Source organism: Vombatus ursinus, unplaced genomic scaffold, assembly GCF_900497805.2.
Source record: "Vombatus ursinus unplaced genomic scaffold, bare-nosed wombat genome assembly UNPS02014839.1, whole genome shotgun sequence".
Taxonomy (NCBI): Eukaryota; Metazoa; Chordata; class Mammalia; order Diprotodontia; family Vombatidae; genus Vombatus; species Vombatus ursinus.
In genome coordinates this window covers 3,540,601-3,558,440 of record NW_020954617.1, presented here as the reverse complement: position 1 = coordinate 3,558,440, position 17,840 = coordinate 3,540,601, and the positions used below count along the sequence as shown (strand labels likewise).

General features: G+C 34.3%; 1 protein-coding gene across 1 annotated transcript in view; it reads left to right on the top strand.

The window, feature by feature from the left end:
- GRM8 (glutamate metabotropic receptor 8) overlaps positions 1–17,840 on the top strand; it is a 907,987-nt gene that overhangs the window by 548,226 nt on the left and 341,921 nt on the right. The window contains exon 6 of the mRNA XM_027840194.1: positions 9,973–10,173. Within this exon, the coding sequence (XP_027695995.1) occupies positions 9,973–10,173 (201 nt within the window). The remainder of the gene's footprint in view (positions 1–9,972; positions 10,174–17,840) is intronic.

Here is a 17,840-nt window from a genome sequence, read left to right as displayed (position 1 = left end):
ATACCATGGTAAATAGTTGAAATTCAGAAATTATAATCAGCTAATTTTTCTCCCTAAAGTAAACAATATTAACTGGCCTCATTGAGAATTCTGAGTGAATTGATTAGTTGTGTAGGCAATATGTAGTCTAACACAGTTGACATTTCTTGTTGTTTCTTGCCTTATTCCCCATTCCCCAGTGTCCTATTATTATCCTTTGCTAACGTCAGAGTTTGAGTAAGTTTTCGTTCATATGGCCGAAGCCACATTCTTGGGTGATGTAATAGCAAATAAATGTCTTTTAACAAAGAGGAAATTATAGCCTTTTGATGTAACTTTCTAATTGTTTGTATTTATACAACTAGTAGCACACCTAAAATCAGTAAACAAGTAAAACCTAAGTAAAAGTAAACCTACTTTTGCCCCATTAAAAAACGATTATAACAAGCTGAATTATTTCAAAATGAATATCAGGGTTTTCATTGGTTTATGGATGCAGAAAGGCAGAAATGTTCAATTAAGTAACCAATTGTCTCTATTCTTAATTTTCTATGGTCTGACGTGATCTCTTCATTCAACAGAAACCATTGTCTTCAAAGTTACTAACACTCTTAATTCCTGTATCTAATGGACTTTTCTCAGTCCTCATCCTTCCTGGACTCTCTGCAGCAGTTGACCCTGTTAATAATCATCTTCTTATTGAATGCTCTCTTTTCTCTATGTAACTATGGATGTCTCCAAGGTCGGATCTTTCTTGGCCCATCTTCTCCGCTCCCTCTATATTTTTTTCATTTGGTGATCTCATTGGCTCTCATGGATTTATTTATCATCCCTATACAGATGATTCCCTATTTATCAAGCTGTATCTTCTCTCCTGACCTCCTCACTCTCACCCCTCTCACCCCATGTCTAATCTCTTGTCAAATTCTCTTGATTCTATCTTCAAAACATCTCCCATAAATACTTCCTTTCTCTCCTCTAACAATATTGCCACCCTGGTACAGAAAGGCCCTCATCACCTTATTCCTGCAGTATTGCAGTAGCCTACTGGCTGGTCTCCATAACTCAAGTCTCTCCTTGCCCAAATCCATCTCACATTTAGCTATCAAAGTGATCTTCTCTTTAAGCATGGGTCTGACCAAGTTACTCTATTCAACAAACTCCAGTGATTTTTTATTATTTCCAAGAAAAAAAATGAAATCCTCTGTTTGACTTTTAAAGCCCTTCACAGCTGAATCCCTTCCTATCTTCTTATACCTTGCTCCCCAGCATTTATTCCATGATCCAGTGACACTAGACTCTTTGATCTTGTCACAAGACACTCCATTTCCTTCCTACATGAGTCTTCATTGGCTGTCCCCTGTGCCTAGAATTTTCTCCCTCCTCACTTCCCTGGCTTCATTTAAGTCTTCCCTAAACTCCTACCTTTTATAAGAATCCTTTTCAAATCTCCCTTAAATATTAAGGCCTTCCCTTTGAATTTATCTCTAATTTACTAATTTCCCTTACTGTGCTTTGTACACAGTAAACCATGGTGACAGTATGGTGTTGGGAAACACATGTATATCTGTTATTGGTCAATTCTCAAAACATATCAAAGCGGTTGAAAAAAACAGAAAAATTTTTTGCCAATACAGTTCTCTATATGACCATGGATTTTTTTTTTCAGACCTGGCTTTCTGTTGCTCCTCTACTTTTCTACCCTTTGAGAATAGTTCCAAGTGAACTTCCTCACTTACAATAGTTGTTATGTACTTGAAATGTCTTTGAATTAAATAGACTTTTAACTTGCGTATTAAGAGTATTTGTACCACCAGAATTAAAGGACTATCAGGAGGAAAGAGATTTGGAAAAGTAGAAGATATTATATCTACACCTATACCTATATCTTTATGCACATATACATACACACAGAGAGTTGCCAACACTAATGAAATCAAATCTGGACCACTCATTATAATTCCTTAAGGCTTTATAGTCTGTACGTCACTTGTCCATGTTCTACCATTAATCCTCCAAAGAGGATCTGCTCAGTGTGCCAGGAAGCCAAATAGATTCTTGAGAAATTCTTAGAAAGTGAAAATGCTTAGGTTGCCAACAACAGCAGCTAATGGCCCCTGGGCTTCTTTTTCATTGAAAGGCATGCCAAGCTTAACTGTAGAAAGTCCAATTGTGCAGGAACTTAACACACTTGAATTACCTTTACTCCTTTGTTTCTGTTTTTGTTTAGTCATTTCAGTCACATCCAACTCTTTGTGACCCCGTTTGGGGTTTTCTTGGCCAATACACTGGAATGGTTTGCCATTTCCTTCTCAAGCTCATTTTACAGCTGAAGAAACTGAGGCAAACAAGATTAAATGATTTGCCTAGAATCGAGTATCTGAAGCTGGATTTGACCTCAGAAAGATGAGTTTTCCTGATTCCAAGCCTGTCATTCTATCCACTGTAGCACCTAACTGCCCCTTTTTTCTTTGTTAAGAAGGAATTAATGAAGCTCTATCATGGATCGAAGTTCTTACCTCCAACCTGCACAGGCCAATAAGGAGAGAGATAATAGGCCAGATAGCAGAGTGGAGACTGCCCTGGATTTGGAGATAGAGAACTTGAGTTTGAATTCTGGCCCCCTTGCCTCCTTGACCTGTGATAAGCCATTTACTCTCTAAGGCTTCAGTTTCCTCATATGTAACGTGGAGGGATTGGATTAGTACATCTCTTGGCATCCCTTCTAGCTCTAAATCCTATGATGTACTCCCATGTTCATGAAGATGAGATAGAATTAGAAATTTTAGAATTCATTAATGAAAACATAAAGCAATCTAACTGTCTAATTTATGAGGCTGGCTTCCTCTCCTACCAGGTAAGTACTTTCCAATATATTGTAAATTCAAGCTATATACTAAAATATATTACAACTTTACAGTCACTGATGTTTTAAATAATATTAGTAAAGGTGTGACATTTTTGTGGGTGGCTGACATAGAGTCTTTAATGCTACTGAACACTTTATGGCTATACATTAACATTAACTTTGGAAACTATAACATAATGAAATTTTATAGCCAATTAAGTTGATGAGTCACTGTCAGCTTCTTAAACTCCTCATTTAGATGAATGAGAAAATCAGAGATAGGAAGCAAGGCACATACTCTGACTGTTGTAAAACTTTGTGACTCCATGAAGTTGAAGTGTTATAGGATGCAAGGGAGTGCATCAACAAACATCTCAGATATATTTTTATGCTTTCTTGGTTGAGAAATGGAACTGGAATTTGAGGCCTTTCACTTGTCATGAATGCCTTGCAAAGATTACTGGAAAAGTGATCTAACATCCACTGATCTTTAAAAATCAAACAAAAAGTCCTATATGACATTGACATGATTAATACTCAGCCAAACTCTCTTGTTTGTAAATAGTAAAGGAAAAATCCCAATATTTGTTTGCATGTTAAAAACCATAAGGTTGTCTTGTAAACAAGTATGGTTTGTATTGTGATGTTCTATTGCTTATAAATTAGTTATCCATGAGGTTTGAATCCCCATTACTTTAGAGAGACCAAGGAAAAGTACAGTTTATTTAATGTTGGCAGGCTAAGTAATAATAGTTAATATTTACATAGCATTTACTAATGTGCTAAGCACTTTACAATTTTTATCTCATCTAATCTTCACAGAAAGCCTGGGAGGTAGGTGCTCTTTGTTGTTCAGTTTTTTTCAATTGTGTCTGATGCTTTATGATCCTGTGGGTTTTTTCTTTCCCCCTTTGGCAAAAGGGGCAAAAAGAGTGTTTTGCCATTTCCTTCTCCAGATCATTTTATAGATGAGAAACTAAGGCAAACAGGGTTAAGTGACTTGCCAAGGGTAACACAGATAGTAAGTGTTTGAGGCTGAATTTGAACTCAGCTCTTCCTAACTTCAGGACCAAGTGCTCTAAGTAACACTCATATAAACTCTATAATATAACATGATATAATATGATATAATATAACATAACATAACAAACATAACATAATATAATATAATATAATGTTATATAATATTATATATATGATTAATATACTCTAAGATTTTTCCAACAATTAAAAACTCAATAAACCTTTTCTGTTTTAGATTTTGTAATAATTTTCTAAAATGAAAGTGATATCATTGATTAAAGAAGAAAATGTAACAAATGCCTATTTATCCCAAATGAAAATGGACTTTAATCAAACTTATTATCCATACTATACATTAATTGCTAATCTTTACTGAATAAAAGTCAGAATATCATAACTATACTAAATAATAGGACAATAGGATGATAGATTTAGATCTAGAAGGAATGTTGAAGCCATATAGGCTAATGTCTTCTAACAGATAAAGACACGAGTCCAAAGAGGTTAATTGAGTTGCTGGAGGTCACATAAACATTAAGAAGCAGGACTAGGATTTGAACCCAGCTTCTCTGACTCTAAACCCAGTGCCCTTTCCACAGTCCCACTCTGCATCCCTATGTTTATGTTGGAACCTTTTCATTTTGTCTTTGTATGTATCATTTAAGATGTCCAAAATTGTCATCCAGGAGAGTAGGTGTAATTAGAGAAGACTGGGTTGAGCCTCAAGGCACAGTTCCAATAAAAGTATATTCTACACTATAAGCATTAAATACTCTTAATGAACCCATATCTTATCTGTGTAGACTCTCTCCAGTGGTACAGATTGCATGCCATTCCAGTTCTCATTCTCTCAATTTTTGTCCTTATGTTTTAATTTATTATTTTTCCCCCAATTACATGTGAAAACAATTTTTAGCATTCATTTTTTAAAAATTTTGAGTTTCAAATTCTCTCCCTCTTTCTTGTCCCTCCCCACTCCTTGAGAAGGCAAGCAGTTTTATATAGGTTATACATAGGTAGTCATGCAAAACATCATTCCATGTTAGTCATGTTATGAAAGAAAACAGACAAAAAACAAACCAAAAAAAGAAAATAAAGTAAAAAAAAAGTATGCCTCAATCTTCATTCAGACTTCATCAGTTCTTTCTCTGGAGATGGATAGCATTTTTCATCATAAGTCTTTCAGAATTATCTGACTTCGTTATATTGTTGAGAATAGCTAAGTCATTTAAAATTGATCATTGTACAATATTGCTGTTACTATATACAGTGTTCTCCTGGTTTTGCTCATTTTACTTTGCATTAGTTATAATGTAAATCTTTTCAGGTTTTTCTGAGACCATTCTACTCATCATTTCTTATAGTACAATAGTAATCCAGCACAATCAGATACCATGATTTGTTCAGTCATTCCCCAACTGATGGGCATCCCTTCAATTTCCAATTCTTTGCCCACCACAAAAAGAACTGCTATGAATATACTTGTACATACAGACCCTTTTCCTTTTTGCTTTTGAATCTATTTGGGATACAGACCTAGTAGTGGTATTGTTGGATCAAAACGTATGGATGGATTTTTGGTCCTTTGGTCATAGTTCCAAATTGCTTTCCAGAATGGTTGGATCAGTTCACAACTCCACTAACAGTGCATTAGTGTCTTGATTTTTCCACATAGCCTCCAATATTTGTCATTTTCCTTTTCTGTCACATTAGCCATTCTGATAGTTGTGGAGTGGTAGCTTAATCAATAGTGATTTAGAGCATTTTTTCATATTACTATAGCTAGCTTTGATTATTTCATCTGAAAACTGCCTGTTCATATCCTTTGACCATTTATCAATTGAAGAATGGCTTACTTCTATGAATTTGACTCAGTTTTCTATATATTTGCGAAATGAGGCCTTTATCAGAGAAACTTGCTGTTTATGCTTCTCTTGAGTCTTGTATTTGAAAGTCATCTTTCTATTCAGCTCTACTCTTTTCATCAAGAATGTTTGAAGGTCTTCTATTTCACTAAATATTCATTTTTTCACCTGCAAGATTATACTCAGTTTTGTTGGTTAGGTAATTCTTGGTATTGTCCGAACTCCTTTGCCCTCCAGAATATATATTCCAAGCCCTCTGATCCTTTAATATAGAAGCTATTAAATCTTGTGTTATCCTGACTCTTACTCCATGATATTTGAATTGTTTCTTTTTGGATGCTTGCAATATTTTCTTCTTGACTTGGGAGCTCTGGAATTTGGCTGTAGTATTCCTGGGAGCTCTCATTTTGGGATTTCTTTCAGGAAGTGATCAGTGGACTCTTTCAATTTCTATTTTACCCCTGATTTTAGAATATCAGGGCAGTTTTCTTTGATAATTTCTCGAAAGATGATATCTAGATTTTTTTTATCATGGTTTTTAGGTAGTTCAATAACTGTTAAATTATCTCTCCTCAATCTATTTTCCAGATCAGTTGTTTTTCCAATGAAACATTTCACAATTTCTTCTATTTTTTTCATTCTTTTGATCTTGTTTTATTTGTTTTTGATGTCTCATGGAGTCATTAGCTTTCTCTTGTCCAATTCTAGTTTTTAAGGAATTATTTTCTTTACTGAACTTTCATATCTCCTTTTCCATTTGGCCAATTCTTTTTTTTTAAGTTTTCTCTTTACTGGATTTTTGTACTTATTTTACAATTTGATCTACTCTGTTTTTTAAGGTGTTATTTGCTTCAGTATTTTTTGTGTCTCGTTTACTAAGCTGTTGGCTTATTTATTTTCCCAATTTTTTTCTCTACCTCTTTTTTGATTTTTAAGATCTTTTTTGAGCTTTTTCAGAAATTCTTTTTGAGGTTGAGATCAGTTTATATTTTTCTTTGTGGCTTTGGATGTAGAAGTTTTGACTGTGTTGTCTTCTTCTGAGTTTGTGTTTTGATCTTCCCTGTCACCATAGTAATTTTCTACAGTCAGGTTTTTGTTTGTTTGTTTGCTCATTTTCCCAATTTATTTCTTGACTTTCAACTTTGTGTCAAAATTGGGCTGTCCCAAACTTTAGGGGTTTTGTGCAACTGTTTTCAGAATTAGTTCTGAGGGTCTGTAAGTTTTCAGTTCTTCCAAGATGGTATGATCATCTGTGGGCTGAGAACTCTGGAAACCACTGCTATGCATTCAGTTGCCCCAAGGCCTTTCACTTTCTTGTTGGGGCATTGCCTACACTGGACTGCACTCCACTCTCATCCTGATGTGACAAACCTTTCCTGTTGATTTAAGTTATCTTGGGCTGGAAAATTGTTTTACCCCATCCTTTTGTCAGTTCTGCTGCTCCAGAATTCATTTTATGGCCTTATTATAAGTTGTTTGGAGGGAAATTTAGGAGAGTTCAGGCAAGTCCCAGCCTATTCTTTGACATCTTGACTTTGTCCCTGTCCTTATTTTTTAGTAAATCATTCATAAAGGATTTCTACCAATACCCTTGAGGCTTCCTTCTGATTCTTTTAATATCCTACTTCTAATGATTTGTCATGGTGTGGAGGCAATCCTTGGTCCTCAAAGTCTATGCCAGTGGATCTCAAGCTCTTTAAAATTCAAAAATGCTGGAAAAACTTTGAATGTTGTTCTAGCAAGGTGGAACAGAGTGTAGAACACTGGTCATAGAGTCAGGAAGACTGGAGTATGAATATGAACTCAGACAGTAGCTGATTTACCCTGGGCAAGTCACTTAAATGATATCTGTGTCAGTTTCTTCTACGTAGAATGGAGATAATAATTGGCTCTTCTTCTCAGGGTTATGGTGAGGATCAAATGAGATAATACTTGTACAGCACTTAATGATGCTTGACACATGCTAATCACTGAGTAAATACTTGTTCCCTTTCCTTCCCCTTTTGATTTTTGAGGCTTAGCCTAAGTATAGAGGTAAATATACTGGACACTTTGTGTTGAATTCTTTGACAATGACAGTGTTTGAAACAAAAACACTTTTTTTTCCTATATGATGGGCTGACTACCTTTCCTCATCAAATAAGTCATTGATACTTTCTTTTATAAAACTTGTATACAAGTCTTTATTGGTGATACATTGTTGGTCATTTATTCTTTCCAGGAATCTTTTCATTATCCCATTTCCTACTTATTCTAGACTTTTCTAAACTTAGTTTATGTAACTCACCTTTATGAATTACAAGTTCTATATAAATTAGACCGCTTGATTTATCTGATACTTGACATCCCATCACTCAAATCATTGCATTTGCACTAGCCATTCCCCATGATCAGGATACCCTCCATTCTCATTCCTACCTTTAGAAGCCTTAACTTCTTTCATATCTCAACTTAGATGTTATTTCCACCATAAAGGATTCTCAGACACTCTTCCTACCCCAGTTGTTAGCATAAGGAAAATGAAAGGGAGACTACTATATACACACACACACACACACATATGTGTGTGTGTGTATGTGTATATATATTTGTACACATGCTGTGTCCTAATGATAGAATGTAAATTCCTTATTCAGTTGGTACCTTTGAATCCCTAGCACCAAGCTTAGTTCCTGGCACATGATAAACACTTAAATTTTGTTGAGGTAAAAACATTGTGCAGTTTCCTAAGTGTAATTTTGTTTCCTCTTCTCTTATTTTGTTTTGGTCCCTGCCATAACATCTGTCCCAGATGTATGTGCTGATAGTTACAGTGATTTGCCTATTCAAGTGCATGCCATTATTTGGGCACTATAATTTTTTCATCCACTTGGCTTTTCCTTTGTGGATTGCTATATTATCTTTTATCATTGGCTATGGATTTCATGAAGAAATCCTTTAGGTTTTTGGGATTCCGTGTAGTTAAGACATGTGGAATTAGGAACACCTGGAGTTAGGATTACCTGGAGAAGGGTGCCATGTGTAGAGGATCCCTCTTCCATTTGGACTGTATAGAAGATATCTTCTATGATAATGATCTAAACAGAGAAAATCTCTTTTGTGTGTCTGCACCTCCCAGTGAAATAACTCCTGTATTGCAGAATATGAATGTGTAGGGGAAAGTTGATACAGATTCTTATTTTAGTTCACAAAGAGTTAGCTAATGGTTACATTGACATTTGTCCATGCATGAATATGTGGCTTTTTTTCTGAATTATTAAATTGGACACCTTGAAATTTCTACTTGGGTTTCTGTGATTAAAATTCATGTAGTGGAAAGAATGCTGGACTGAAAATTTAAAAATCTTGTTTCTGGTCCTATTTCTGCCACTATGTAGCAATTCATTTCACCTCTCTAAGCCTCAGTTTCCCCATCAGCAAAGTCAGAAGATCAGATTAGATTACCTCTAAAACTCCTTCTTCCTCTAACATTATTTGTTTCAAATATAAAATGTTAATTTCCAAACTAAAAGCAATCTCCTATGTCAATTCTGAGCATTAAATATGTCTTCATATGAATCCAATTATTCTATGTGACACTAACTTTGATAGATCTACATGTCTTTAATGGAAAATTAAAACAGAAAATAGAGAGTGAGAAGAAAGTAAATTGACTGATTCTTCTGAAGATAAATAGGGTCCACTTAGGGAAATATTCCATTATAAGATTTAGGGTTGGGGGAGAAGGCTCCCAAAATGGAACATTCTAAGTAAGAACTGATTTGAGAAAAATGACCATACTTTGAGCATACTAATTAAATGATGTTAATGGAGCAGATATGGATAGGAAGAAAGACACAGCCAACACATTTTACTTAAAAGGTCAGGCCACAAGCAAAATATTATGTAATTACAAAATGTAAAATATTCTGTTATTCAATAAGTTTGACACAGAGATGTATAGTTTCTCTATCTTTATTATTTCCTCTTGAACTTTGTTCCCTTCCAAGGAAGTATTTTTCTCCATTTTGCCAAAGTAATAATTCAAAATACAGTTGAAAAACCTGGCTCAGTCTAGTACCACAGTACTTAGAAATAAAATGTGGTAATTTTAGTGTATCTCAATAAGTATTCTAAAAATGCTGGAAGCTGGAGCCATACTTTTTTCTCTTTATTTGCACTGAATACTCTACACCATATGAATGCATAGGTTAAAAATAAAGTGAGCAGATTTTGTTTTTCATTCCTCCCTTTTCTTTCCTTCCTTCCCTCTCACAGGATTAGAACGAATTGCCCGGGATTCCTCCTATGAGCAAGAAGGAAAAGTTCAGTTTGTAATCGATGCAGTATATTCCATGGCTTATGCACTTCACAACATGCATAAAGATCTCTGTCCTGGCTATATTGGTCTTTGTCCACGAATGAGCACAATTGATGGTAAAGAGCTCCTTAGTTATATTCGGGCTGTAAACTTTAATGGTAAGTTATATACACTTATTTATTTATTTGTCTTTGTTTTTTTTTTTTGTTGTTGTTGTTTTTTAACACTTCAGAAGTGATGGAGTATGTTTTTCTTCCCTATATATAGAAGACACTTTCAGGTGCAGTGGAAAGCACAGGATTAGAAAGAATTCTCTTTTTAATCAGAAGTGTGAGTTTTTCCACCTGCTTTTAAATCTCGAGCATATTTTTTTTTTAATGCTGCCATTAAGCTGCTCCTGAAACAAGCAGAAGCTAAAATTAAGCTCCTGTCAATCAAACTATTCTACTTAAAATTACTATTTCAGAAATAACTTGGAGAGCTTATGTAGGACTATTGACAAGAGATTAAATTCTTTTTGAATGCTTTGCTCATGCCATTATTAGAGAGGCAGTTGTAGATGTTCTGTTTTGAAACCAATTCTGAGTGTCTTAAACACAAGGTTGTCTTGAGAAAGGTGAGTGATTTGGAGTTTGTATTTGCATATTAAGAAGATATTCCATAGTCTATGTAAGACTTCCAGTCTTCTTTCACTTTGTTTTTCACTTAGTAATTCAGTCAATTTGAAGCCAAGAACTGCATCTTTATTTTTTCCAATTTTTAACATTTTTATTTAAAGTTTTGAGTTCTAAATTCTATCTCTGCCCTCCCCCTTCCCTGAGATGGTAAGTAATCAGATATAGGTTATACATGTGCATTTATATAAAACATTTCTACCTTAGTCATTTTGTACAATAAGACTTGAATAAAAGAAAAAAAAGAAAGAAAGTAAAAATATAGCAAGCTTCATTCTGTATTCAATCAATATTAGTTCTTTCTCTGGAGGCTGATAGTATGGATCATCATTAGTCCTTTGGGATTGTCTTGGATCATTGTATTGCTGAAAATAAGTCATTCACAGTTCTTCATCAAACAATATTGCTGTTACTGTACACAATGTTCTCTTGCTTCTGTTCACTTCACTATGCATCAGTTCATGTAAGTCTTTCCAGGTTTTCCTGAAATCATCCTGTTTGTTATTTCTTATAGTACAATAACATTCCATTATAATCATATATCACAGCTTGCTTAGCCATTCCCCTACCGAAGAGCATCACTTTGATTTCCAATTCTTAGCCACCACAAAAAGAGCTGCTATAAATATTTTTGTACAAATAGGTTCTTTTCTCTTTTTTTGGATGTTTTTGGGATATAGACCTAGCAGTGGTATTGTTGGATCAAACAGTATGCACAGTTTTATAGCCCTTTGGACATAGTTCCAAATTTTTCTCCAGAATGGTTGGATCAGTTCACAACTCCACCAACAGTGCTTTAGTGTCTCAATTTTCCCACATACCATCTAGCATTTGTCATTTTCCTTTTCCTATTACATTAGCTAATCTGGTAAGTGTGAGGTGATACCTCAGAGTTGTTTTAATTTGTATTTCTCTGATCAGTAGTGATTTAGAGCATTTTTTCATATGATTATAGATACATTTGATTTCTTTGTCTGAAAACTGCCTATTCATATCCTTTGACCATTTATTAATTGGGGAATGACTTGTATTTTTATAAATTTTACTTAGGTCTTTATATATGTGAGAAATGAGGCCTTTATCACAGATACTTGCAAAATCCCCCTACCCAGTTTTCTGCTTTCTTTATAATTTTGGTTGCATTGGTTTTGTTTATTCAATTAAAAAAATTTTATATAATCCAAATGATCTGTTTTACATTTTGTAATGCTCTCTATGTCATCCTTGATCCTAAATTCTTCCTTTATCAATAAATCTGACAGATAAACTATTCCAAGCTCTCTTAATTTATTTGTGGTATCACCCTTTATGTGTAAACCATGTACCCATTTTGACCTTATCTTGGTATATGGTGTGAGATGTTGGTTTATACCTAGTTTCTACCATACTGTTATCCAGTTTTCCCAGCAGTTTTTGTCAAACAATTATTTTTTGTTCCAAAAGCTTGCATCTTTGGGTTTATCATACACTAGTTTACTATGGTCATTTACTATAATGTAATTTGTACTTAATCTATTCCACTGATCCACCACTCTATTTTTTTTTTGCACCAAATAAAAAGGTTCAATTTTTAATGAGTGCCAGTTATATTTCTCCCTATGAAGCATTTAATATTAAATTATCAAATAAATTTCATTTATATTGCAATTTTGGGTTATGAAAATAAGCTTAAATCCAGTATTTTTACCAAGACTTCCCCAACATTTTCCCCACTCTAAGCTGCATGAATGCTGGGGTATATGATAATCCATACACATAGATGAAAATTCCATTGCATTAGACAATCCATTCATAGATGTTTGACAGTCACTACAGCTGCATAATGAGCTGGGCTCAGAAATGGATCAGAGGGAAGAATGGTCTGAATTGCCTTTGAGAAAGTGAAGGACATTTTTTAATAATCCCAAGTTTTCCCCTCACATACCACTAATGTTCCCACATGTAGCTATGATTCATGGAACACTAAGAGTTCCCCTCAAAAATCAAAGTGCAGTTGCACCAAGGATAAGTGGAAAGGCAAGTGTTAGCTTTAATTCAAGTACTCATAATTTCATTGATGGAGACTGGTACAGACTGCAACTTCCTTCAATTCAGTAGAAAGATTTTATCAGAGTTGTCTGAGGCTTAGCAGTTATATGACTTGCTCATGTAACAGAGATAGTAAAAGATGGGACTTGAAATTAGGTCCACCTGACTTTCTATTTTTAAAAATTAATTAGTTAATTTTTAGTTTTCAACATTCACTTCCACAAGATTTTGAGTTCCAAATTTTCTCCCCATCCCTACCCTCCCTCCAACCCATGATGATATACATTCTGAATGCCCCTTCCTCTAATCTGCTCTCTCTTCTATCACTTCTTTCCTTCTCTTATCCTTTTCCCCTTCTATCTTCCTGTAGGGAGGGATAGATTTCTATACTGCATTGCCTATATATCTTATTTTCCAGTTGCATGTAAGAACAATTTTTAACATTCATTTTTAAAACTTTGAGTTCTAAATTCTCTCCCTCCCCATCCACCCTCATCGAGAAGGCCAGCAATTTCATATAGGTTATACATGTGTACTTATGCAAAACACTTCCATGATCATCATGTTGTGAAAGACTAACTATATTTCCCTCCATACTATACCACCTTCCCTGCCCCTGTTTATTCTATTCTCTGCTTTGATCCTGTCCCTCCTCAAAAGTGTTTGCTTCTGATTACCTCCTGCCCAAATCTGCCCTGCCTTCTATCATCCCCCCCTTATCTCTTTCCCCCCTATTTTCCTTTAGGGTAAGATAGATTTCCATACCCAATTGAGTGTGTATGTTATTCCCTCCTTAAGCCAAATATGATGAGAGTAAGATTCACTCATTCCCTCTCACCTCCCACCTCTTCCCCTCCACTGTAAATGCTTTTTTCTTGCTTCTTTTATGTAAGATAATTTACCCCATTCTCCTTCTCCCAGTACAATCTCTCTCATTACTTAATTTTATTATTTAGATATCATCCCTTCATATTGAACTCATTCTGTGACCTCTGTCTCTCTGTCTCTGTCTCTGTTTCTCTCTGTCTCTCTCTCTATAATATATATATGTATATATATTGCTCATGTAACAGATATATATATATATATATACTATAATATGTACTACTATAGTATATAGTATATATATACACATATATGTATACATATACATATACACACATACATACATACATACATATATATATATATATATATATACACACTACCCTAATACTGAGAAAGGTCTCATGAGTTACAAATATCATCTTTCCATGTAGGAATGTAAATAGTTCAATTTTAATAATTTTAATAAGTCCCTTATTATTTTCATTTCCTGTTTATCTTTTCATGCTTCTCTTGAGTCTTGTATTTGAAAATCAAATTTTCTATTCAGCTTTGGTATTTTCATCAAGAATGCTTGAAAGTCCTTTATTTCATTGAATTTCCATTTTCCCACTGTAGGATTATACTCAGTTTTGCTGGGTAGGTGATTCTTGGTTTTAATCCTAGATCCTTTGACCTCCAGAATATCATATTCCAAGCCCTCTGATTCCTTAATGTAGAAGCTGCTAAATCTTGTGTTATCCTGATTATATTTCCACAATACTTGAATTGTTTCTTTCTAACTGCTTATAATATTTTCTCCTTAACCTGGGAACTCTGGAATTTGGCTATAATATTCCTAGGAGTTTTCCTTTTGGGATCTCTTTCAGGAGGTGATTGGTGGATTCTTTCAACATTTATTTTACCCTTTTCTTCTAGAATATCAGGACAGTTTTCCTTGAAAATTTCTTGAAAGATGATATCTAAGCTCTTTTTTTGATCATGGCTTTCAGGTAGTCCAATAACTTTTAAACTTTCTCTCCTGGATCTATTTTCCAGATCAGTTGTTTTTCTAATGAGATATTTCACATTGTCTTCTATTTTCTTCAATCTTTTGGTTTCGTTTTATAATTTCTTGATTACTCATAGAGTCATTAGCTTCCATTTGCTCCATTCCAAGTTTTAAGGAATTATTTTCTTCAGTGAGCTTTTGGACCTCCTTTTCATTTGACCAATTTTGCTTTTTAAGACATTCTTCTCCTCATTAGCTTTTTGGACCTCTTTTGCCATTTGGGTTAGTCTAATTTTTAAAATGTTATTTTCTTCAGTAATTTTAGGCAGCATTATAATTTTTATTATATTGGCTCAGGCTGCCCATGAGCAATTAATATTTTCTGATTTGTTTAGATTTGACTTTATTTTGTGAGAAGTGTTTTATAATTGTGTTCATATAGTTCCCGGGTTTGTCTTGGCAGGTAGACTCCCAAGTATTTTATATTGTCTTCAGTTATTTTAAATGGAATTTTTCTTTCTATCTCTCATTGCTGGACTTTGCTGGTATATAGAAATGCTGATGATTTATGAGGGTTTATTTTGTATCCTGCACCTTTGCTAAAGTTGTTAATAATTTCAAGTAGTTTTTTAGTTGATTGTCTAGGATTTTCTAAGTATATCATCATATTATCTGAAAGAATGATAGTTTTGTTTCCTCATTGCCTATTCTAATTCACTTAATTTCTTTTTCTTTTTGCTATAGCTAACATTGCTAATATAGTATTAAATAAGAGAGGTGATAATGGGCATCCTAGCTTCACCCCTGATTGTACTGGGAAGGCTTTTTTCTTATCCTTGATACAGATAATTCTTGCTGATGGTTTTAGATAAATATTACTTATCTTTTTAAGATAAGCTCATTTACTGCTATGCTCTTTAGTGTTTTTGATAGGAATGGATGTTGTATTTTGTCATAAGCTTTTCCTGCATATATTGAGATTATCATATGAGTTCTGTTGCTTTTGTTATTGATATGGTTAATTGTGCTGAAAATTTTCCTAATATTGAACCAACCCTGCATTCTTGGTATAAATCCCACTGGTCATAGTGTGTGATCCTTGTGATATATTTCTGTAATCTCTTTACCAGTATTTTATTTAAAATTTTTGCATCAGTATTCATTAGGGAAATTGGTTTATAGTTTTCTTTCTCTGTTTTGGTTCTTCTTGGTTTAGGTATCAGTATCATATTGGTGTCATCAAAGGAATTTGGCATGACTCCTTCCTTGCCTATTTTTCCAAATATTTTATATAGTATTCAGATTAATTGTTCTTTAAATGTTTGGTAAAATTATTTTGTGAATCTGTCTGTTCCTGGGGATTTTTTCTTAGGGAGTTCATTGATGGTGTGTTCAATTTTTTCTCCCTAAGATTGGGTTATTTAACTATTTTATTTCTTTTTCTGTTAATCTGAGTAATTTTTTTTTGGTAGATATTCATCCATTTCATTCAGATTGTCAAATTTATTAGCATCTAATTGGGCAAAATAGCTCCTAATAATTGTCTTAATTTAGTCATTATTAGTGTTATTAATTAACTCATTATTAGTATTATTAATTAACTCATTATTATATCCAATCTCTCACCTCCTTCTTCTTCCAGTGCAATTTTCTTTCTCACTCCTTTATTCTGTTTTTGGGGGTATTATTCCATCAAAGTTACCTTCTATCCACACCTTTTTATACATATATTCCTTCTACTTGCTTTTCTAATAATTAAGTTGTTAAGAGTTACAACTGTCATCTTGTCATATACAAATGTAAACAGTTTAACATTATTGAATTTATGTTTTTTCTTTCTTGTTTCTTTTTTACCATTTCATGTTTCCCTTGAATGTTTTGTTTGAAAGTCAATTTTTTTTTTAGCTCTGGTCTTTTAATTAGAAATGCTTGAATTCCTCTATTTAGTTAAATATCTACCCCCTCCCCAAAAGATTATTCAATTTTGCTGGGTAAGTGATTCTTGCTAGTAATCCCAACTCCTTTGCCTTCTGGTATATCATATTCCAAGCCCTCTGTTCTTTAATGTGGAAGCTGCCAAATCCTGTGTAATCCTGACTGTAGTTCCACAATATTTGAATTGTTTCTTTTTAGCTGTTTGCAATGCTTTCTCCTTGATCTGTGATCTCTGAAATTTGTCTATGATGTTACTGGGAGTTTTCATTTTGAGACCTCTTTCAGGCAGTGATCAGTGGATAGTTTCACCTTCTATTTTGCCCTCTGGTTCTAATATATCAGGGTAGTTTTCTTTGATAATTTCTTGAAAGATGCCTGGGCTTTTTTTTTTTTTTTTTTTGGATCACGGCTTTCATGTAGTACAATAATTCTTATATTATGTCTCCTGGATCTATTTTCTAGGTCAATTGTTTCTCCAATGAGAAATTTCACATTTTCTCCTATTTCTTTGCTTTTTTGATTTTTTTATTTAATGTCTCATAGAGTCATTAGCTTCCACTCATTCAATTCTAATTTTTAAGGAATTATTTTCTTCAGTGAGCTTTTGTATTTCCTTTTTCATTTGGCCAATTCTATTTTTTGGGGAGTTATTTTCCTCAGTAAATTTTTGCATATCTTTTCCCATGCTATTGACTCTATTTTCATGATTCTCTTGTATCACTCTCATTTATTTTCCCAATTTTTCTTCTACTTCTCTAATTTGCTTTTTAAAATCCTTAAAGGCTCTTCCAGGAATTCTTTGTGGGCTTGAGACCAAATTACATTTTTCTTTGAGGCTTCACATGTAGCCATTTTGACATTATTGTTCTCTTCTGATTTTATGCCTTAATCTCCCTAACACCATAGTAACTTTCTGTAGTCAAGCTCTTTTTTTTTTTTGCTCATTTGTCTGCCTTTTTTGTGACTTGGTATTCTTATGTGGGACTTGGGCTCTAGTTCTACACAGTCTCAAGTTTTTTGTGCTAGGGAGCTGGATCTTACTACTGGCTCTTGTTGTGCTTCAGGGCTTAGCTGCTTGCTTTCCCTGGAGGGTAAGCTTCTCTTCTGGCTTGTAGTGGAGTGGGGGCTCCTTATTGGCCTTCCCTAGGTATGAGGTTTAGCTGTTTGCCTGCTCCAGGGGTGGGGCCTTGCTACTGGGTTGCTATGGTAACAGTTTTTCTGGTGGCTGGCCCTAGAAGAGGGATCTTGTTGCTGGTCTGCCCCAGGGGTGGGGCCCTGTTGCTGGGTTGCTATGGAAACAGGGTCTCTCTGTTGGTAGGCCTCAGAAGGAGGTCTCGCTGTTTGATAGCCCTGGGGTAGTATTTCATCACTG